Here is an 18,498-nt window from a genome sequence, read left to right on the forward strand (position 1 = left end):
AGACGTTGCTCGCGAGCGGTTGTAACGGTACCGTAAGAGCCGCCACAAAACTTATCATTTACATACGCGCGCGTAACGGTTTAGAATCATTTTTTGCCCAAAGAAGCGCAACAGCGGCACGGCGTGTATATAGCGGTAAATATCGGCGGGACAGGCAAGTGCGTATCTACGTATTTGTGGGCGCCTGTGTGTGTGTGTGTGTGTGTGTGTGAGGCTGTTTGTTTTGGCAAGTGAGATGGAAAAAGCCTATGACTCTGCCTCCTGCTGTGCTGCTGCTGCTGCTGTGTTTGTGTGTTTGCTAAACAAATAACGGCAAAACAAATACAAGCCACAGCTAAAACAGTACAAGGAAATGTTTTTCGAAAAATACCATACAAAAATAGTACTTGAAGTACAGAAAATATTTTTGGATTTAGAAAGAAACAAGTACTCAAAAAAAAAACCTTGGGGATTCAGAGAGAATTATTTATAAATAATGTGCCCAAAAGTGCGTGTCTCAATTCAAAATTGAAAACATACCAAAAACAAACAGGAATATGAATTTCTTCTTACATTTTGTGTCTGAAAAAAATGGGTTTCAATTAATTGGAAAAATCCAAAAAAAGTCATATTTTCACAAAAGTTTTTTACAAAATTGTTTTTCACGGATTGTGCGTATCTGTTCGAAAATGTGTGTGTTTCGATTGTAATTGGTTTTTTATTTGACGCCTTGAAATGTATTTTTAAGTTTTTTGTGCTCAATTTTCGTTGGTTTTTTATGTTGTTTACTTTTTTGCGTTGTTTCATTTGTTTTTTGTCGGCCTCTTGGTGTTTCTCTCCTTCGTCGCCTTCTTCTTCGTCTGCCCCTGCCGCCGAAATCTTCACTGAAAATGACAAATCAGCCGGAGACAAAAGGCGAAACAGAAACTAAATTGTGGATAACATGGATTTTATGCAAATGAACGGTTTGGCGATTCGGTTTTTTGGAAACAGTTTTAAGCGAATTCAAAATGGTTGTTGCGAGTGTGTGCCCAAAGAAATCTTTAAAATATACAAATGGGAGGAGTGTTCAAAAAAATTTTAAAATACTGTAAGAAAAAGCCCCATTTTGGTCTGAAATGAAAAACTATAAGTGGAATATAATTCAAGAAAATGTGTGTTTAAAAACTTAAAATAAGAACTATCTTAAAAGTGCCTAAAGTTGTGCAAAAACCTTTGAGAGCTCGTAAATTATCCAATTTAACTTGTAATATTACAGTGGAACAGATCAGATTAAATAATCAATCAAAGGGCGGAGAAGCTTACAAAAACGTGAACAGAATGTGATACAAGTGCAAGTGTACAATAACTAAAATAAATTAAAATCCCAATGAGAATGTCACCGAGAACTATTTAAAAAAAATGAACTTCCTGTTGAAACTCCCGTGATTCATATTACAAAAGTCGTCCAATAAAATGTGTGACATTTTCGAATTCTTGCTAAAAAGCCCCCGGACGTCGCGCCGTCGCCTTTGGCCACAAACACATGCGCCTCCCGCTTTTCTTGGGAATCAAACAGCGAAAAGACAGGCACGGACATGCAAATTAAATTTTAGCGAAAAAAACCCAAATCTATAAACGCAATCAGTAAACAACATTCGAAAAGAATACAAAAAAAAAGCACGGTCATATATAAAAATCGACCGCAGAATTCCAAGTAAATCCCTCAAAACTGTGCTACTTAAAAATAAAACGAGGCCAAAGACCGACCAGAAATGGGGAAAACAAAATTTAGGAAAATATCCATCAAATAATGGGAAATTCAATTGAAAATTTAAACAAAATCTATCAGAGATAGAGAGAGAGAGCGCGGAAAAAGTGCGTAAAAAGGCAGCGTGGCGTAAAAAAACAAGTTCTAAAAATAGACCAAAATGTGTCGCGTCTAAAAATTGACGCAGAAGTGGCGCAAACAGCCAAAGCAAAGCAAACAACTAAATACAAAAAAAAAAAAACACAAACAAAACAAAAAGCCATACACGCAAGACATTCAAACGGCAAACTGAACTAAAAAAAAAAAAAACAAATTAACGTTTTTTTCATAAGCTTCGTGTCTGCCATCTCTTTTGCACTCCCAGTGCCACCGAGTTTGTGTGTGTTTACCGTTATGATTCATCCAGCTGTTTGCGCAGCGTCGCAATCTGCGCACAAAGAAATATTGTACTTCTCGAACATTTGTGCCCGAGGAAGAGAGAGAGAGAGAGAGAGAGAGAGAGAGCCAATTACTAAACAATTTATTAAAGGAAAATTAGGTGTGCTAAATCATGTACTAAAGCACAAAGAGAGACGTTACATCTATTACGAAAAGTGCTAATAACGTAAAGCGAATTGCGTTGGGACTGCGAATGCGACCAGGAAGCAAAAATCTACGTTCGACAAAGATTGATGTAAAAGCGGGATGCCGCATAGTATAATGCGCAGCATGGCCGTGTGTGCGAGTGAAAGCGCACGTGTCGTCCCTGGTGTGCACTGTACAGTCGTCTATGTGTGAATGTGTGCGAATTACGCTTCCGTCTATTGTGAATGACGAGGCGCACAGCAAGCACTGTTCGCCTTGCCATCTTTGTTGTTATCGTTTTGCCGTTGTAGTTGTCATACCCATCGGTAATCGTGCAGGAAGAGAGGGTATATCCTACTCGACGAAGATTCTTATAGAGGATCAGCAGTCAAGCAGGAAAATCTGTTAATTCAGTATTTTTTATGTTGAAAAAGTCATCAGTATCGTCAAGAGAACCTCTGTATTATCCACGCACAGAATGGGTTTTGTTTTACCAGTTTTCTATGTCCCTATCCAATCGAGATAAAGCCACGTCTTCACATAATATATAATTATATTCTGTGGGTGATTTTTCAATTAAATTATGCAGAGTATCTCAAAGGTTTCGAACAACTTTCTGGATCAAAACGTCCGGAAATGTTCTTGAAAGTACTGCCAAAAACGTATTTTCTTCTGTTCTTTGCTCTCAGTAAAAGGTATATAGTAGTCTCCACACTCGACTCGATCATTCTTACTTGCTTTTGTTGTTGACTTGTGACATTTACACACACACACGCGCTTTTTCTTAACAGAAATTTCTTGGTCGCCAGGCATTTTGTACAAATTGCGACATTTTCCCCCGACTATAAACGTTGTGTATGTCAAAATGTTAATACCGAAATCTGTTTTAAGAAAAACTGCTACATCATGCGCCGTGGACTCGCTTCTATATAGAACAAAAACTAACCCAACGAATGTACTATATAATATATGTACGATCGCGGGGCATACTATACTAAGTGCCACTGACCTAGGCAGGCACTTTGGCGATGACGTGTTTAGTAAACTGATTAAAAAATTGCTTGCTGATTTTATACGGAATTTCTGAATGGGAAAGCATGTTTTGGATTTTTGATTTTTGCTTTTGTTGCTTTTTGTTCAAGTAGATTACAAATGTCGATCATCTAAAGTTCAGATTGGGTTTCGTTAATGATGCGAAATCGATTTGGTTTGAAACAACGCAATATCAGAGTCGGACTTGGACTCGGATTTTCCATTTGGGGATAAGATTCCAGAAAACAGGTTATGGAATTTCCTGAGCCACGAGCACGGGGAATATCATGAGCAAACATAGCTGATAAATCTACGTCACAGCTATTTCATCATCAGATGCAAGCGAAGATAACATCCACGGGGCCTTATCTTCTCTAAACATGTTTCGGGATAAGGTCGAGAGTAAAGTTTATTTTTAACCACAGAAAAACGATTCGAGTGCGAATGGGGCAAAGAATCAGATTAGAATTGTCATTACAGTATTATTAAATGTCTATTGCAATCAAACATCAGAGGGGTTCGTTATGAAATCAGTTAAGTCACTACAAAAATAAACCATTTAAAGGTTGTAGGAAGTTTCAAACATCTAATCGATTCTTTATCAAAGCAATCGATGCTTTACTGTCGCATAATCAAGATCTGTTGATCTTTAATTCCTTCTATAACATTTTCTTTCTAAGAAACTTAATTCCAATTAATTTATTTGCGCTCTAAAATATTAAGAGCATGCCCACAACTGTTTTACAGCTTTGGCACTGCACTAAATGTCGTTAAAATATTTAGATTAGTTCCCCTTTCGTACATTCCGCATACTCGTAAAGGTCTGGAAAAATGTCGGTTGACTTTTCGCAATGGACTTTCAATTTATCAATTATATGCCAAATCAAATAAAAATCCCCAGCAATTAACAAGTTTACTGCCACCGAACAGAGAGTGAGAGAGAGGGAGAGAGAGAGACCCCTTTCAGTTGGCTAATAATGACGATGAGTACACGAGTCTCTATGAAGGGGTTTGCTTTTTTGCCATGCTTAGTTGTTGGCATGAAAATTTCCTATTTCTGATTAACACCTCTACTCATAGCCGATGTTTGCCGGGTGGAGTGGCGGCCGGGCCACACGAATAACAGAGCTAACAGAAGTGGGTCCGAATGACCAGCCCCGATCGTTGGATTGCACACGTATTTGGCCGTAAACAGTTTCGCTGAATATGCTTTGAGTGCCCGGTGGCGCTGCATGAGAGCGTGTGCGTGATTGAGTGAGTCACGGCTATCATTTAAGTCAGGGCCGGATTGTTCCAATCACGGGAAAACACTGTGACAAAGCCAGACAACGATAAACGTCAGATCTACGTGCTGAGGGGGTAGAGGAAAATATTCAAATGCCAAAGGCAGTATGGAGGGCCACTGCTGAACCCCTATATCATTACAATCTGTGTTTAGACGGAGATATTCCTTGGGACACCACTGTTGCTAGAACCACAGGTGTCCGCCCTCAAGATTCAGTATTTAAATACCAAAAGCTGTAAAGGCAGGCACAAAATTATAAAAATGTGTTTCTATATTTCTTAGAATTTCTGTTTTAGACGGAGATTGATTTGAAAAAATACCACAAATTTTCAAAGTATACTAAATTACTTTTATATCAAAAAATTTCGACCAGCCAAAATACTTAAATATCCAATCAATGCTCTAAAAATACTATAAAAATACTAAAAAACGTTTATTTGTTCCTTTTCTCTTCACAGTTATTTGCCAAGCAGAAGAAAAGTGCTAAATGAAAGAGAATGAGACACAGTCGACAGACGAACAGAAGACGATGTTGATTGAGTGCATTTCGCGCGACATTCCCTGAGAGAAAAGAAACAGAACAAGTGAGAGAGAGAGCGAGACAACTAGTGAGTGATAGCGGGCCAGAAGTGCAACATAAAGCTCAGCGTTACAACACCACAAGCCACCACACACACACACAGACACACTGTACACCCCACCGAGTGAGCGAAACAGCAAATGAACTTCAATCCGGCCAGCGTTGTAGCCGCAGCAGCAGCAGCCGCCCACAATACGCACCACACCCACCCGCACCACCTGCATCAGCACCACCATCATAGCCAGCAGCCCCACATAATCCCACTGCCCAGCTACAGCAGCCAGCCAGCGATAGTGGTGGGTGTGGGCAGCGGGACAGGACTCGGAAGTGGAGGAGGTAACGCGGGAAATACAGCTGGCAATATTTCGCCCAAAATCATGGAATGGACCAACGACGATGCCCTGGAGCTCATCGAACAGTATCGCTGTCACACGGAGCTCTGGAACCGGGCCGATCCCAAGTACAAGGACAAGCTGTGCCGTTTCCGGGCCTGGTCGGAAATCGCCGAACGCTTCGGCTGCAGCAAGGCCGAGGTGGAGCGCAAGATGAACGTCCTGCTCACCCAGTACCGGCGCGAGAAGCATAAAATGTTTGTGAAAATCTACCAGGGCATCCAGCCCAATCCGTCCAAGTGGTACGCCTTCAAGCGGTTCGATTTCATGGAGGCCGGCGGCGGCAGCCTCAGTGGTGGCGTGGGCGGTGGCCCCGTCGGAGGTGTCCTGACCAGCGCCGGCAGCAACATTGTGGCCAATCCTGTTGCCACCTCGGCGGCCGCAGCAGCCAACCACAATGGGCTCAATGGACTGGCTGCAGCGGCAGCGGCTGCCTACGAGAGCAGCACCATTGCAGCAGCGGGCAATGGGGGAGCCCCCGGAATGGGAGGAACAACACAGCCCGCCATGCAGCACAGACGCATCAAGACCAAAGAGCTGAAATACTTCGGAGCGGTGAGTAAGCGGGCCAGAAAATAACCCAAATGCGTAATCGCCAAAACAGACAGACGGCAAACAAGTGTTGGGGGCTTAACCCCAGAGTGGTCAATGTCACCTCACTGTGTTTGATTAGCGGGAATTGCCCCTCGGAGGACAGGGGTGTATGATATTTCGGTTAGCAACAAGTATTTGTTGGGTTGATTTGATTTCGTGACGAAATTGAGCATTTTCTTTATTTCTGTCCGTGATATCAACATTTCTGTTGCCTCATTCTGATTTTATTAAACCTGGTCTTAAAAAAGATGACCTGCAGTTTGTTGGAAGACCACTTATTTATTTGATTTGCCTCCAAAGCACGTGTGGCAGATTTATCTATCGCTTAGCAACAATTTAAGCATTATACAAGTAGTAAATTGAACTCTTATCAAGTGAGATTTTTTTGCCACACCACAAATCGGGAAAACGTTTTCTAGTGTTAATTTCAAATCAAAACAAGCGGAAAAAGCTAGCAGAATGAGAGGAGCGAACGCACACACACGCCAGAAGCAGCAGCAGCAGCAGAGCTGGAGAGAGAGAGCACGAACCAATCAAACATGTGCGCGAGTGACTTGCTGTTTTCGTGCAGGGAGAGCAGAGCGTAACCAGCTTTAACTCTCACTCTCTCTGAGTTGTGCTTTGCTGTGTGTGGTTTTGTCTCTCTCTCTCTGACGCTCGGCTCTGCTTTCGTGGCCGCTTGTGTGTGTGCTTTTTTGTTGTTGACGATCAAAACAGAATTAAAATTTTACGCATAAATTTTTCTTAGAAATTTGCGACGGTGTGTGTGCGTTCCTCGACCGCAGCTACACGAATTTGTGTCTCTCTCTCGCTCTCGCTCTTGCTCTCTCTGGACTGTGTGTGTCTGTTATTTGCCTTGTCGCGCCAGGCCAGCAGTCTCGTTGAGGGGGGTGTGTGGGGGCCCTGACATTTCGTCGCCGTTTGCTCTGTTCCGCTCTCTCCTCCCCTCCCTTCGTATATCATGTTGTTTTTTTTGTATGATGAAATGTTTGTTTTGCACCGCGAAATGTTTTTCGAGAATGCGCTGCGACGCAGGCACACTTGCCGTTGCTTTTTTTTTCGGGCACCGTTAGAGGGTATGATGTTTTGTTAAGAGGTTGGTAAAGCATAAAACAAATCTAACCGAAAGGAAAGTTTCCTTGGACCAACATCAAAATCTGAGGATTATTCCATATGAATTTGGTTGAATGTAATGGCTCTTTAGGGGGTATCATTGGCCTCGACCCCTTGAGCTAGCTTTCCTTTCTGGCTGCTTTAGTTGTTGCTGTAGTGATGTTTTTGTTTTGTGGACGTTTCTACCGCTCCACTTTGCCTCTCGCTCACTCTGTCTCTCTTTGATATGCTCTATCTCTGTCTGCCGTGATTCGTTGGAAGCTTTTGTTTTTACTTGGCGCGCTCTCTCTCTCTCTCTCTCTCTCTCTCTCAGTCTCTCTGTCTCCCTTTAGTTTTTTCACTTGTTCTTGGTTACTGTTGTTTTGCTGTTGCTTTTGTTGTTGTTGTCCTTCTTTGCTGCTGTTGTTTGTCAGACTTATCAAAACAAAATGCCAGTCGGAAAGAGTGCGAAAGAGAGAGAGAGCGGGAAAGAGGAGTACGGTGCGTCAACGTTGTTGTTGTTGCTGCTGCTGCTGCTGCCCTCGCTCTGTCTCTCTGGGTGTTTTCATTCGCTTTTTGCTGTTGTTCCTAGAAAATAAATGAAATTTCTGTGAGCAAAATAATATGAAACTTGGCGCCTGGACTTTTGGCAGGAAGGGAGAGGGCTTGGTGGGCTGAGGGGGTCTTTCGTGGTAAAATAAAGGACGCATAACGAATAGGTGTGGGAGTGACAAAAGGAGTGAGAAGGTGTGTGGGGCGGGTGGGGTGTAGGTTTCTGTGGCATGCAACTTGTTTGTTCAAGTCATGTCACCTATTGTTTTCCGTGTTGTCCTGTAACGTATTTTGACATTTATGACTAGACAAATAGCTTGAGCACAAAAGCGAATAGTGTGACCACACGGATTGTTGGCTAGAATTTGTCAAAGAAATGAAAAAGTAATATGGAAGGAAATATCATTATCAGTGGGTCGCAATATATCTTGTTTTTAGCAGTAATTGAAGTCTACACGTTCGTTATTGTGATACCAGAATTAATGATAATAAAGGGTTAAACAAGCCATTGACAAATGTATTTATTCGATCATTAAGAAGATCATAAGTTAATAGGTTAATCCCATTCCATTATGAAAGATAATTTATCGATGGTCCAGTATATTTCTATTAGTTATAGACATTTCTGTAAACAGCTTTCATTCCTCCTTCACTCGTTATATCTATCTGTAAATAGTGTAAATATTGGAATTAAATCATTGCCCTGAATACCCCATTTGTTATGCTCAATTTTGACATCCGTTTGCATCCCATTTACCGCCACCCAGCGCGACCCGACCTCTCTTATCACCCCTCGTATTACCACCCACAGGCTACACCTCCTCTCCTCGCACCCCTCTCCGTTCCCAGGCCGTCCCTGGCTTGCAGTTTTTGTTGTAATTGTGGCTGTCATTTTACCGTTGTTCTCTTTTTTGGTTTTTAGCCTCTGTCTCGTGTTTTTTTCGCTGCTTTTGCGTCATTATTATTTGCGTGTGCAGGCATGACGCCCATAGCCATGCCCACCGCCCACTAGCGGCCAATGCCACCCATATCAGCCCACTCCCGCTTCCAGTCTACCGCCCCACGCCCCACCACCCCGCCACCCCGCTTTTCTCATTGTTATGTATTTTTGTTCATATTTTGCAATTGTTTTGCTCTGCGGTATTTTCCTCAAGACAGAAACTAACAAGAAGAAGAGAAGGAGAGAAGAAGGAGCTGAAGAGTACAACGCCGTTGTTTCTATACCCTTTTTCGAGAGTTGATTACTATTTGAAACGAAGAGACGGAAGTATTTTTGGGGAGATTTTATATGAATTTCTCAATTTTGTAGTACATTCTAGAAAAACATGTTTGACCTATTGGGATAGTTTGGTATCACAGAATTTTGAGAGCTTTTCCCTTGGCTCGGGCGTATCGTTTATGAAGGCCTCAAAGACCTCAGTAAGGTACTTGTTTCGCTCCACCTTGCGCCACTTGGCCGCTCTGACATTAAACTGATTGACTCGACGGCTAGCCTCATTTCTGCGAACACTCGGCGCCATCTGGGAGGTCTTCGGTCTCTTTGCGATGGACATTTTGTGGCAAAAATACAAGAAATTTGTTAATTACTGTGTATCCAGTAAATCCGTACAGTATATGATGCTGACATGTAGTCCTGAGCCTGCTTTGTGTAAGGGTATCAACTGGTTCGTCGTCCGAAGGTAGTTTTCGTTTCTTGTTGCTGTTTTGGTCCCGCTATGTTGTGGCTAGCCAGTAGCGCGACGACGCGCCTCACGCATTGCCTTGCACTCTGCCCAACCCCACCCCCACCCCCCCCACCCGCACTCTCTCACTCCATCGCGCTCTTTGTTGTTTGTGCTTCCTATTGTTGCTGGAGTAGCAGCAGGAATATTATGCACTTGTTGTTGCTGCTGTAATTCGCGTTGTTTTATTTTCTCTCCCACTCTGGCCTATAGCACACCATACCTCTCCTCTTTGCATAGCCCCCTGCGGCGCTTGGGTGTGCGGTGGCGGAATGAAAAGTGCAAGGCAAATAAGCAGCAACAGCGGCAGCAGTAGTGGGAATGGAAGAGGGGGCCAAGGAGTAAGCAGCAGAAGCAGCGGCAGAAGTAGGAGTAAGAAAGGTGTACTATTACAAGGTGAGGGTGTACCAGAGAGTCTTCTCACAGAACGCGTGCGACAGTGTGGCTCGAGAAATTAGGCTACTCGGTGAGCGGAAATACTCCACCTTGTGTAAAGAGACCTTGGAACATCAACCAGAAGCAGAGAGCAGCAGCAGTGGGAGAGGGAGAGGGCAGCCTTAGCTTCGAGAGCAGCAGCAGCAGCAGCAGCAGTAGTAAAAGCCGCCAACTGCAGTCAACTGCAGTCGACGCTGGCCGCGAAGTCGGCGTTTGTTTTTGTTTACTCATTCATTGCAAAGTTGTTTAGAGCCCGCCGCAGCAGCGCTGCAACGGCAGACGGGCAGCGTTAGAGCTGCGCTGCGGCGCAGCGCATGGAAGTTTTTTGGTTTCACGTTGATGATGATTACAATGGTGATGATTAGCATGGGGGGAGTCTTTTCGTTGTTGTTTTTCGGCTGTCATTGTAGAAAGTTATGCAAGAATTTGGTTGTTTACAATATTTTTGTAAAGTTCAATCGTGTGAGAGGGACGGGCATATGCTTAAAGCCGGCTTAAATGGTTAGAAGGGGAGCGCAACATCGGAGAACAATGTAGGTGAAGGTGTTTGTGAGAGAAAATACATAAGTGAAGAAATTAATTGATACTTGATCGAAATTATAGCATTTCAAAGGTATTGAGAGAAAGCTATTGTATAGCTCAAAGATATAGGGCGCTGCATACATTCTATGACAGAATAATATGAGGAATTTATAAGAAGAATATTGAAACTTTCTCTGGAAACACACAATAACTGGCTCTGTTTAAGGAAAGCTTTCAGCGGGATTGCATTACATCTCTAAGAGGAGTTGACAGCCCTAAAACACCGCCAGGTGCACCCCACATGCAGTTTCGTTTGCTATTTGTTCCACTGTTAATTTTACGACTCCCCCCCCCCCCCCCATGCCGACAGGGGGGTGGGCGCTTGCGCTTGCGGTTTTCATGGCAGTTTTCATTAATGTTAGTGTAGCATTTACTGTTTACTTCTGTTGTTGTTGTTGGTGTTGCTGCTGTGTGTGCGCTTTTGTGAAAATATCGCCATCGTACTTCAAAAACATTTGCGTGAGCAGAAGCAGTACCCAGGGAGGGGAGGGGAGGGGAGGCAGAGCTTGCGACAATTGTGATGGGTGGAGGGGGGCAGTGACGAGATATATTGATAAGAAGGACCATGCAAATAGCGCGAAAGAATAGGTATAAAGAGCGGCACCCTACCTTCTTATTAATGCACTTTGTCTCGAGTCAAAAGGAGTACAGAACAGAGGAACGCAGTGACGACGACGACGACGACGATGGCGATGGCGATGACGATGGACGACGACGCGTAGTTTGTGTAGTGTATTATTTATTCATTGGATTGGATGATAATCAGTTTGTTTACATTTTTCAGTTGCACACAAACACACACACACACACACATAGAAAGAGAGCGGGCGCGAGAGAGATAGAGGGAAGAGCGAGTGAGAGCGAGTTCATTCTCTTGTCTGTTTTTATTTTATTTGCCTTAACAAAATAATAATACAGACATGCAAACACGCACACACACACACACACACACACACACACACACAGGCACACAAATACACGCTCTGCTCTGAATGCGTAAACAACAAAAGCAGCTGCAACAATAATAACAACAATTGTGTGAGGCAGAGATAGTGGCAGAGGAAGCGAGACGGATGATGATGGTTGATTGTAGGGCGGGGGGAAAGATGGTTGGCTTGTGATGGTGGGGGGCCGGGTGTGTGAGAGGCACAACCTAAAAACAGCAACGCTGGGAAAAACAACACGAAATGTTCAACTGTTATTTACGATTCCCTAACAAACAAAATTATGAATGAGTTTTCTGAGCGTGTGTGTGTGTTTTAAAGAGAGAAAAAAACAATTAAACGAATCTCGAAATATTAAAAAGTTGCGATAATCATTTATGGAAGTAAGGGAATTCGAAACAATTTTTAGGTAATTATAATTGCTATTTTAATTACTTTTACAGTCCAGCTTTGACCCTGGTTTCCTTCGGCTTGGTTTGAGATCATTAATTCCGCTTTAAAGAGCATCCACAATTCTTTATAAAGCACAAACTTCTTCTCGGGTTTTTTTTTGTCAATGCTTTTGATGGAAAGTTCTGGACGCTACAAGCGTAGACAGCAGAAGGAGAAGCAGAAGAAGGGGAGCTCAAAATCAAAGAGATCGCACGCAGACAGACAGACAGAGATAGCGCTAGTCGTAGGGCGACAGAGAGAGAGAGAGAGAGCTGATCGTTGACCACATTAAAACTGTTTTTGTAGTTGTGCCTCTCGGCGTTTTTGTTTTGTGCGGCGGTCCCAAACGTGGGGTAGGTTAATGCTAATGTCATTAATGAAAGCTCTCTCGATGCCGATACTCGGCTCTCCTCTCTCTTAGCAAAAAGCGCAGACGGCTGGCACGTGCTCTTTCAACTATTCGCGTACTCTTTGCCCCCCCATCTAAGGCTCACCTGTAATCTCTTTGGTTTTACGCAAACTAATGATGATGTTCTCCTGGGGTTTTGGAAAGCTAATGATGATTATGCTCTTGTTGTTTTTTGAAAACCAACTCCTGAACAAATAAATGCCGACTTTGGCAGAAATGTCTGCCTTGCAAAGAGAACAGCAACAACATTATCTCGTTTTATCAGATCAAAGAAACCGTTAAGTTTCGCTCTCTCTCTATCTCTCTCTCTCCCTCTCTCAAGCGCAACAAGTGCTGCTCTTAAGAGTTGAACGCTCTTTAGAATCGTTCCTCTCTCCCGTGAAATTTTTACTACGCCGCTAGAATAATTTCGGACCGAAAAAATATTACGAGTTCGAGTCGCGTTTTCGTTGCGGCGGCGGCAGCAACAACATAAAAAAACAAGTGTAAACATTCAGAAACGTTTCATCGGAATATATTAAATATCAGAAATCTCAGATAAAAGAAACATGCATTATCAGAGCAGCAATACGAATATCAGCCGTCCGTCCAGAGTCCCCGTGGAAGGAGCAACAGCAAACGTAAGCCTTTGGCGAGGGGGGGGGGGGGGGGGGGCAGGGGGGCAAGCTTCAGAGTTCGGGCCTGGAGAAGGTTCGTGCACTTTGGCACCTTGCGCGACTCTCTTGCTCTCTCTTTTTCACCCACTTCTGTCGCGCCGTGTGTGTGTGCGGCTGCGTGTGTCTGCTAATTTGTTTTGATCGCTTCGTGTGTTTCTCATATTTATCCGACCAACAAAAACAAAGAAACTTAACAACAAATCCCAAACACGATTCCAAATGTGGTCAAATTATTATTTATTTTTCATTATTATCATAATTTTTTTTGGTCGCCATCCCTCTCTGTTTCTCCTGCTCTGGTTGTATACCCTTTGCTGAGGGAAGGTATGATTATTTTAGAAAAGAGAATGGTGACTATTTGATTAAATGATAAATAACAAACGAAAAAGCTACATAGCTACAAATCTCAGAAACATTTTGGATCCATCGATCTCTCGACAAGGGTATATAGCACTTCGATCTTCGTTCTTTTTGCCCAGAGAATTAGCAGATCAATGAGTATAAAAAAAGCCACATTAGGAGAGAGGCTTTTGACCGACATTGGAATGTTCCGACAAAAACAATAAGAATTTCCAAATAATTATTCCTGATTCGGATATAAACAATTCCACAGACATCAGTGCTGTATTCTTGGGGTTCCCAACGGTAAAGATTTTTATGCAAAATGCAAATCGAATTTGAAATATAATTAATTAATTTTAATGGAATGGAATGGAATATTGTATGCAAATGAATGTGATATTAGGACTAGCGGCGTGTGAAAGATTATGGTAAATTCTGAGGAGGTTAATAGATAAGATAGGATGAATACATCCATCACTCTCAAGAGGGAGATTTTTTTTGTTGAAATTTCCTCAAAGCTCTTATCAGTACAAAAAATATTCCTCAAACTGAAACTTCAATGAAATGCAGTTTTTTTTTTTGTTGAAGCCAACATGATTCATTAATTTCTCATTCATGTGAATGCTGTCATCGTTATAGTAGATTTTTCAAGACTTGTGCTTCTTGCAATCTCAAGAATTTATTAGATTCAACCTTCGACATACTTTCGAGTATATTATCAACTCCTCTTCGCAAAGGAAGATAACGAATGAAGATAAAACATCTGTCGTATATCACAACAAAGAGAAACAGAATATTCTTTATGATTACTAGAACGGGGGATCTATCTTTTAAGAGGGGTATTCTTTCACTCATTTATTTAGCAAATACTGTAAAAGCGAAGAGAATTATTGGGACATTGACGTGCAATGCTAAGGCTTGTAATGCGTAGAACACTTCCACCGATAAGCGCTGTTGTATGACGCGCGACACGTGTAACAGAACCATAAAATATACTTAAATATAAATGAGATCTACTTTTTATACATATATATATATATATCCTTGGACTCTTATTTTTTTCTTTTTTGTTGGATTTTCCAAACTCATTTTCATTGAGTAAATCTTTATGGTGGGGTCTTTGATTCTTAAGTAGGTCTGGGTCTAGGGTTCTTATCGCGTATGGGGCAAACCTTTTTAGACGGCGTCACGATGACGATGACGGGGAGGAACCTTTGGAACGCGACGCGCGATTGAAAAGCTCTTATCTGAAAGTTTTGCTTGTCTTTTTTCTCTCCTGCAGATGGGCCTCAACATACCCATGCTGATAGCGAACAGCCAGACGCTGGACAGCTGGAATACGGCGGGCCAGTACTCGCCGCCGATATCAGGGTCCGCGGGCAGCGATCGTGGTGGCAGTGCCGGAGGAGGAGTGGGGTCTGCATCCCAGCAGCAGCAGCAGCAACTGAGAGTACCCTTGCCCATGGCGTACGGAAATGCGGGTACCCCCTATGCTGGCGGCGGGCCGGGTAGCAGCAGCAGCGAATTCCAGCCGAGTCCCCACAAAACCATGGACACCTCCGACAACGAGGACAACAACAACAAGGAGGATGCAGCGGCGGCGGCAGCGCTGGGGCAACTGGCGGCCAAAGTGGAACGCCGGTCACCTCAGTCCGCGACAAGTGGGGGACCTGGAGGTGGCCCCGGCGGAGGAGGAGGAGGAGGCAGCAGTCGAGACGCCAACGATCCCGGTAGCGATCCCGCAGAGCGGGGGCCCTTGAGCGAAGCGGGATCCAGTCCCATACCCAACACCAATATGCACGAGGCGCACAAGAATCATCTGCTATCCAGTCCGGCGGCGGTAAGAGCCTCCACGCCCCGCCAGGCGCACGAGCAGCTCCTCCATCCGCACGTACATCCGCACCATCTGCAGCAGCAGCAACAGCAGCAGCAGCAGCAGCAGCAGGCCTCCCAGCAGTCCCATCCACACCATCCGCACCATGGCCATCATTCGGATGAGCTGGACATCAAGCAAGAGATGGTGGACTACTTTCATGGCCAGCCCGTGGGTGGCGCCGTGACGGGAGCCGTCGCTCCACCAGCCCTCGAATCGCATCGTTCCTACAGTTCGGCGGGCGAGGAGAGCCGCCTGCCGCTGGACATGGCCCAGGACCTGCGGGTGGCGGCCCAGGCCAAGGCCAACTTCGGAGCCTTCGTCCTGCCGCCACGCAGCGGCACCACCACCTCGGCGACAGCCATGCCCCTGAACATGAGGAAGCTGACGGCTGCCTCCAGTGCCGCCGGCCATATGCTGATGAACTCTCTGCTCAGCTCTCGGGAGAGCATGTCCGACGGCGAGGAGGCGGACAACGATGAGGCCACTGAATCGGCCGCCAGTCCAGGCCACGTTAAGAGCAGTGTTTCGGCCCAGGATGCCAGCTCGGCGGCAGCGGCAGCGGCGGCAGCCACCGCCTTCTATGCGGAAAGCCTGAGCCGCGACGACTGCGATTTCGTGGGCTCCAATGTGTCGATGAAGCTGCGGACGATGGACCGCACCCAGCGGATCATTGCCGAGAAGCTGATCAGCGAGGTCCTCTACTACGGACAGTTCAACGAGCTGGAGCGCACGGCACGGATCCTGCCCAAGTGACAGTGGCGCCTCAAGAAGTGGACGACCGCGACGACGAGTACAACAGCTGGGGCTGGGACTGGGACTGGGACTGGGACGACGGGCGGGACACCGATGATGGGCCTGGGTCTCGGTCTCGGTCTGGGCCTGGGCTACGGCACGGCGGGGCGGGGCATGGCAAATAAATGCAACGAAATTCCATTTATAAAGAAATAGTCAAAGCAAACCAACAAACAACCAACAAACAACAACAAACAAAATACAAAAACAGTACAATTTATTTTTAGTTCTGCGCCAGGATTCCCCCACGAATCGAAGGGGGTCACACACCACTTGTACAAAGGACGAGACGAGGGGCAGCGTTACTTAGGGGAAAGCTATAGAAAGGTTAGAGAAAAGGTACTTACACGAGAGGGAGACGCGAAACAAAACAATAAGCAAATGAAACACAAACCAAAGTTACTTTCTATTCGGTTCTTGGGGGGCTGCAAAAACAATAGTTGTTTATTTTTTTATATTTTTTTATGTTTGTGCTTCAATATTAAATAACGAAATACATAAAATACATAGATCGTATAATAGTTTAGAGAGGGTTAGAGTGGATCGGGGAAACGGTAGGTGGGGCGCGCATATACCTGAGACATCTAGCTAGCAGAATCTCAGTATTACACATGAAATACACTTTTACATAGACCATAGAAAGACGAAGAGAACGCCCCTGACGGGGGCTGACGGGAGGAACGGAACAGATCCTGTAAAGCATTTTGCCATGTTTATAGCTAGATTCTTGGGTCACACACACTCGCTCGTCCACTTCTAGGCAGCTACCAGAGCCGAACCCCTACCGACATACACCTCGCTCTAAGAGAAAGACAAGGAAGGGGAATTACTAAAAAGGAAAACTCATGTTCCGAAAGAGCTGATTGATGCAGAAAGGCACTTGTAAAACCTATATTAAACACCTATGTATACATGTATCTGTCTATGGATATATGTATGTATGTATGTATATGTAAATGGAAACTATATATATATATATATATATAGTGTATATCATTGTACCTTATTTTGAAACAGAAATGTTTCGTTAGTCACATAAGTCTGGTCGTCGCAGAACACAGCAATCCAAAACCCAACAACAACAACAACAAAAAACTGAAACCAACCAACAGAAAAATACCACAAAATAATTTTTACCTTATGTTATACAAATATTTGTCGTCACTAGTTTGTTGAAGAATGAAAAAATCAACAAATAAGATATATAAAAAAAAAGAAGAAAAAACCAATGGAAACTAAAGTAAAACAAAAAATACACTATTATAAATATTGTTGTAAAAGGAAATGTATTTTAATTATTTTTTTTTCCGTTTATGTTTTATCGTAAATTTTTTCGTAGGTCGTAATGATTTTTGCATAATATTTAAGTAGTTTTTATTTTTGTATGCAAAGCAGAGCGAGCAGAAAAAAAAAAGAAAAAGGAGAAAGAAAGAAGAGAAGAGAAGAAGAGAGAAACAACATTGAATTAATTTATATAAATTACAAATACTATATATATAAATGTATACCTAATAAAAATATGGGCAAATTAGTTAGTCACCTAAATGAGAGAAAGAGATAGAGATGATGATGATTATGATGATGATGATGAAATGCAGCTCCGGCTTTTGCTGTTGCTGCGTTTTTTTAGCCGTAGTTTTTACATTAGTCTAGTGAAAAAGCAACAACAAAAAAGTCCAAACCGTAAAACAAAAAGTCAAGTGTAAAAAAATACAATACAATATATAAATTAATTGTCTGTAAAATTAGCAAGAATTTGTTTGGCATCGATGTGTGGTGGTGTGCAAGAGTGTGTTCTGTGCGAGTGTGCATGGAAGGTAAACCGAAAATGGGTTTTTTTGTGAGTGTGTACAAGAACAGATAACAGATATAAAAAAAAAAAACGTAAAAATAAATGTGTGTACCTATTTGTCTGACAAGCATTGTAATAGCTAAATGGTTTTGTTTCATTTGATTTAATACTGGTATTATATTGGTTAAAACAAAACAGGCTTGTATAGGTTGCAAAACCAGACATTTGAACGGACCCGGGCTAAATATATTTGCCAATTGGAATATTTTATATTAGTAATGTTAAAAAACACATTAACGCATTTCTGTTGCGGTAAAATACACAGAAAAAAACGCATATATATTTTAATATATTTTACTTTAATTTAATTGATTTATTTACATTTTATAGTTATTTTTAAAAATTTTTGCACGCTGCTCGCACATCTACATGTCCGTACATGCTTTTGACATGCACTCTACACGAATTATGTAGATAAACACATCAAACTACGTAACTCGCATCTTGTATGAATTCACCTAATTCGCAACATCTATCAACCTTCATTGCAACATCATCTTCATGTGATTTACTAACTAATTAATTTACTCTTTGTAAAAATACATATATAATATTAGTAGATTTTAATTTTGTTTATTTTTATTATTTTGTATATATGTATATACATATATTATTATGTTTCTTTTGTAATATTAAT

The 18,498-nt window shown here is 42.9% G+C and overlaps 1 protein-coding gene across 3 annotated transcripts; it reads left to right on the top strand.

The window, feature by feature from the left end:
- LOC6589487 (homeotic protein female sterile) lies at window positions 1-17,244 on the top strand. 3 transcript variants are annotated; one of them, XM_026988667.1, is made up of 3 exons: window positions 1-158; window positions 5,069-6,137; window positions 14,624-17,244. In XM_026988667.1, exons 2-3 carry the CDS (start codon window positions 5,331-5,333, stop codon window positions 15,968-15,970), a joined length of 2,154 nt encoding a protein of 717 aa, XP_026844468.1. In that variant the 5' UTR covers window positions 1-158; window positions 5,069-5,330; the 3' UTR covers window positions 15,971-17,244. The 3 variants fall into 3 exon arrangements, with proteins under 3 accessions (XP_026844468.1, XP_026844467.1, XP_026844469.1); XM_026988666.1 differs by having other exon boundaries at window positions 1-135; XM_026988668.1 differs by lacking the exons at window positions 1-158; window positions 5,069-6,137 and adding an exon at window positions 12,873-12,963.
- Window positions 17,245-18,498: the final 1,254 nt, after the last annotated feature.

Source organism: Drosophila persimilis, unplaced genomic scaffold, assembly GCF_003286085.1.
Source record: "Drosophila persimilis strain 14011-0111.01,24,50 unplaced genomic scaffold, DperRS2 tig00000191-arrow-pilon, whole genome shotgun sequence".
In the NCBI taxonomy this organism is placed as follows: Eukaryota; Metazoa; Arthropoda; class Insecta; order Diptera; family Drosophilidae; genus Drosophila; species Drosophila persimilis.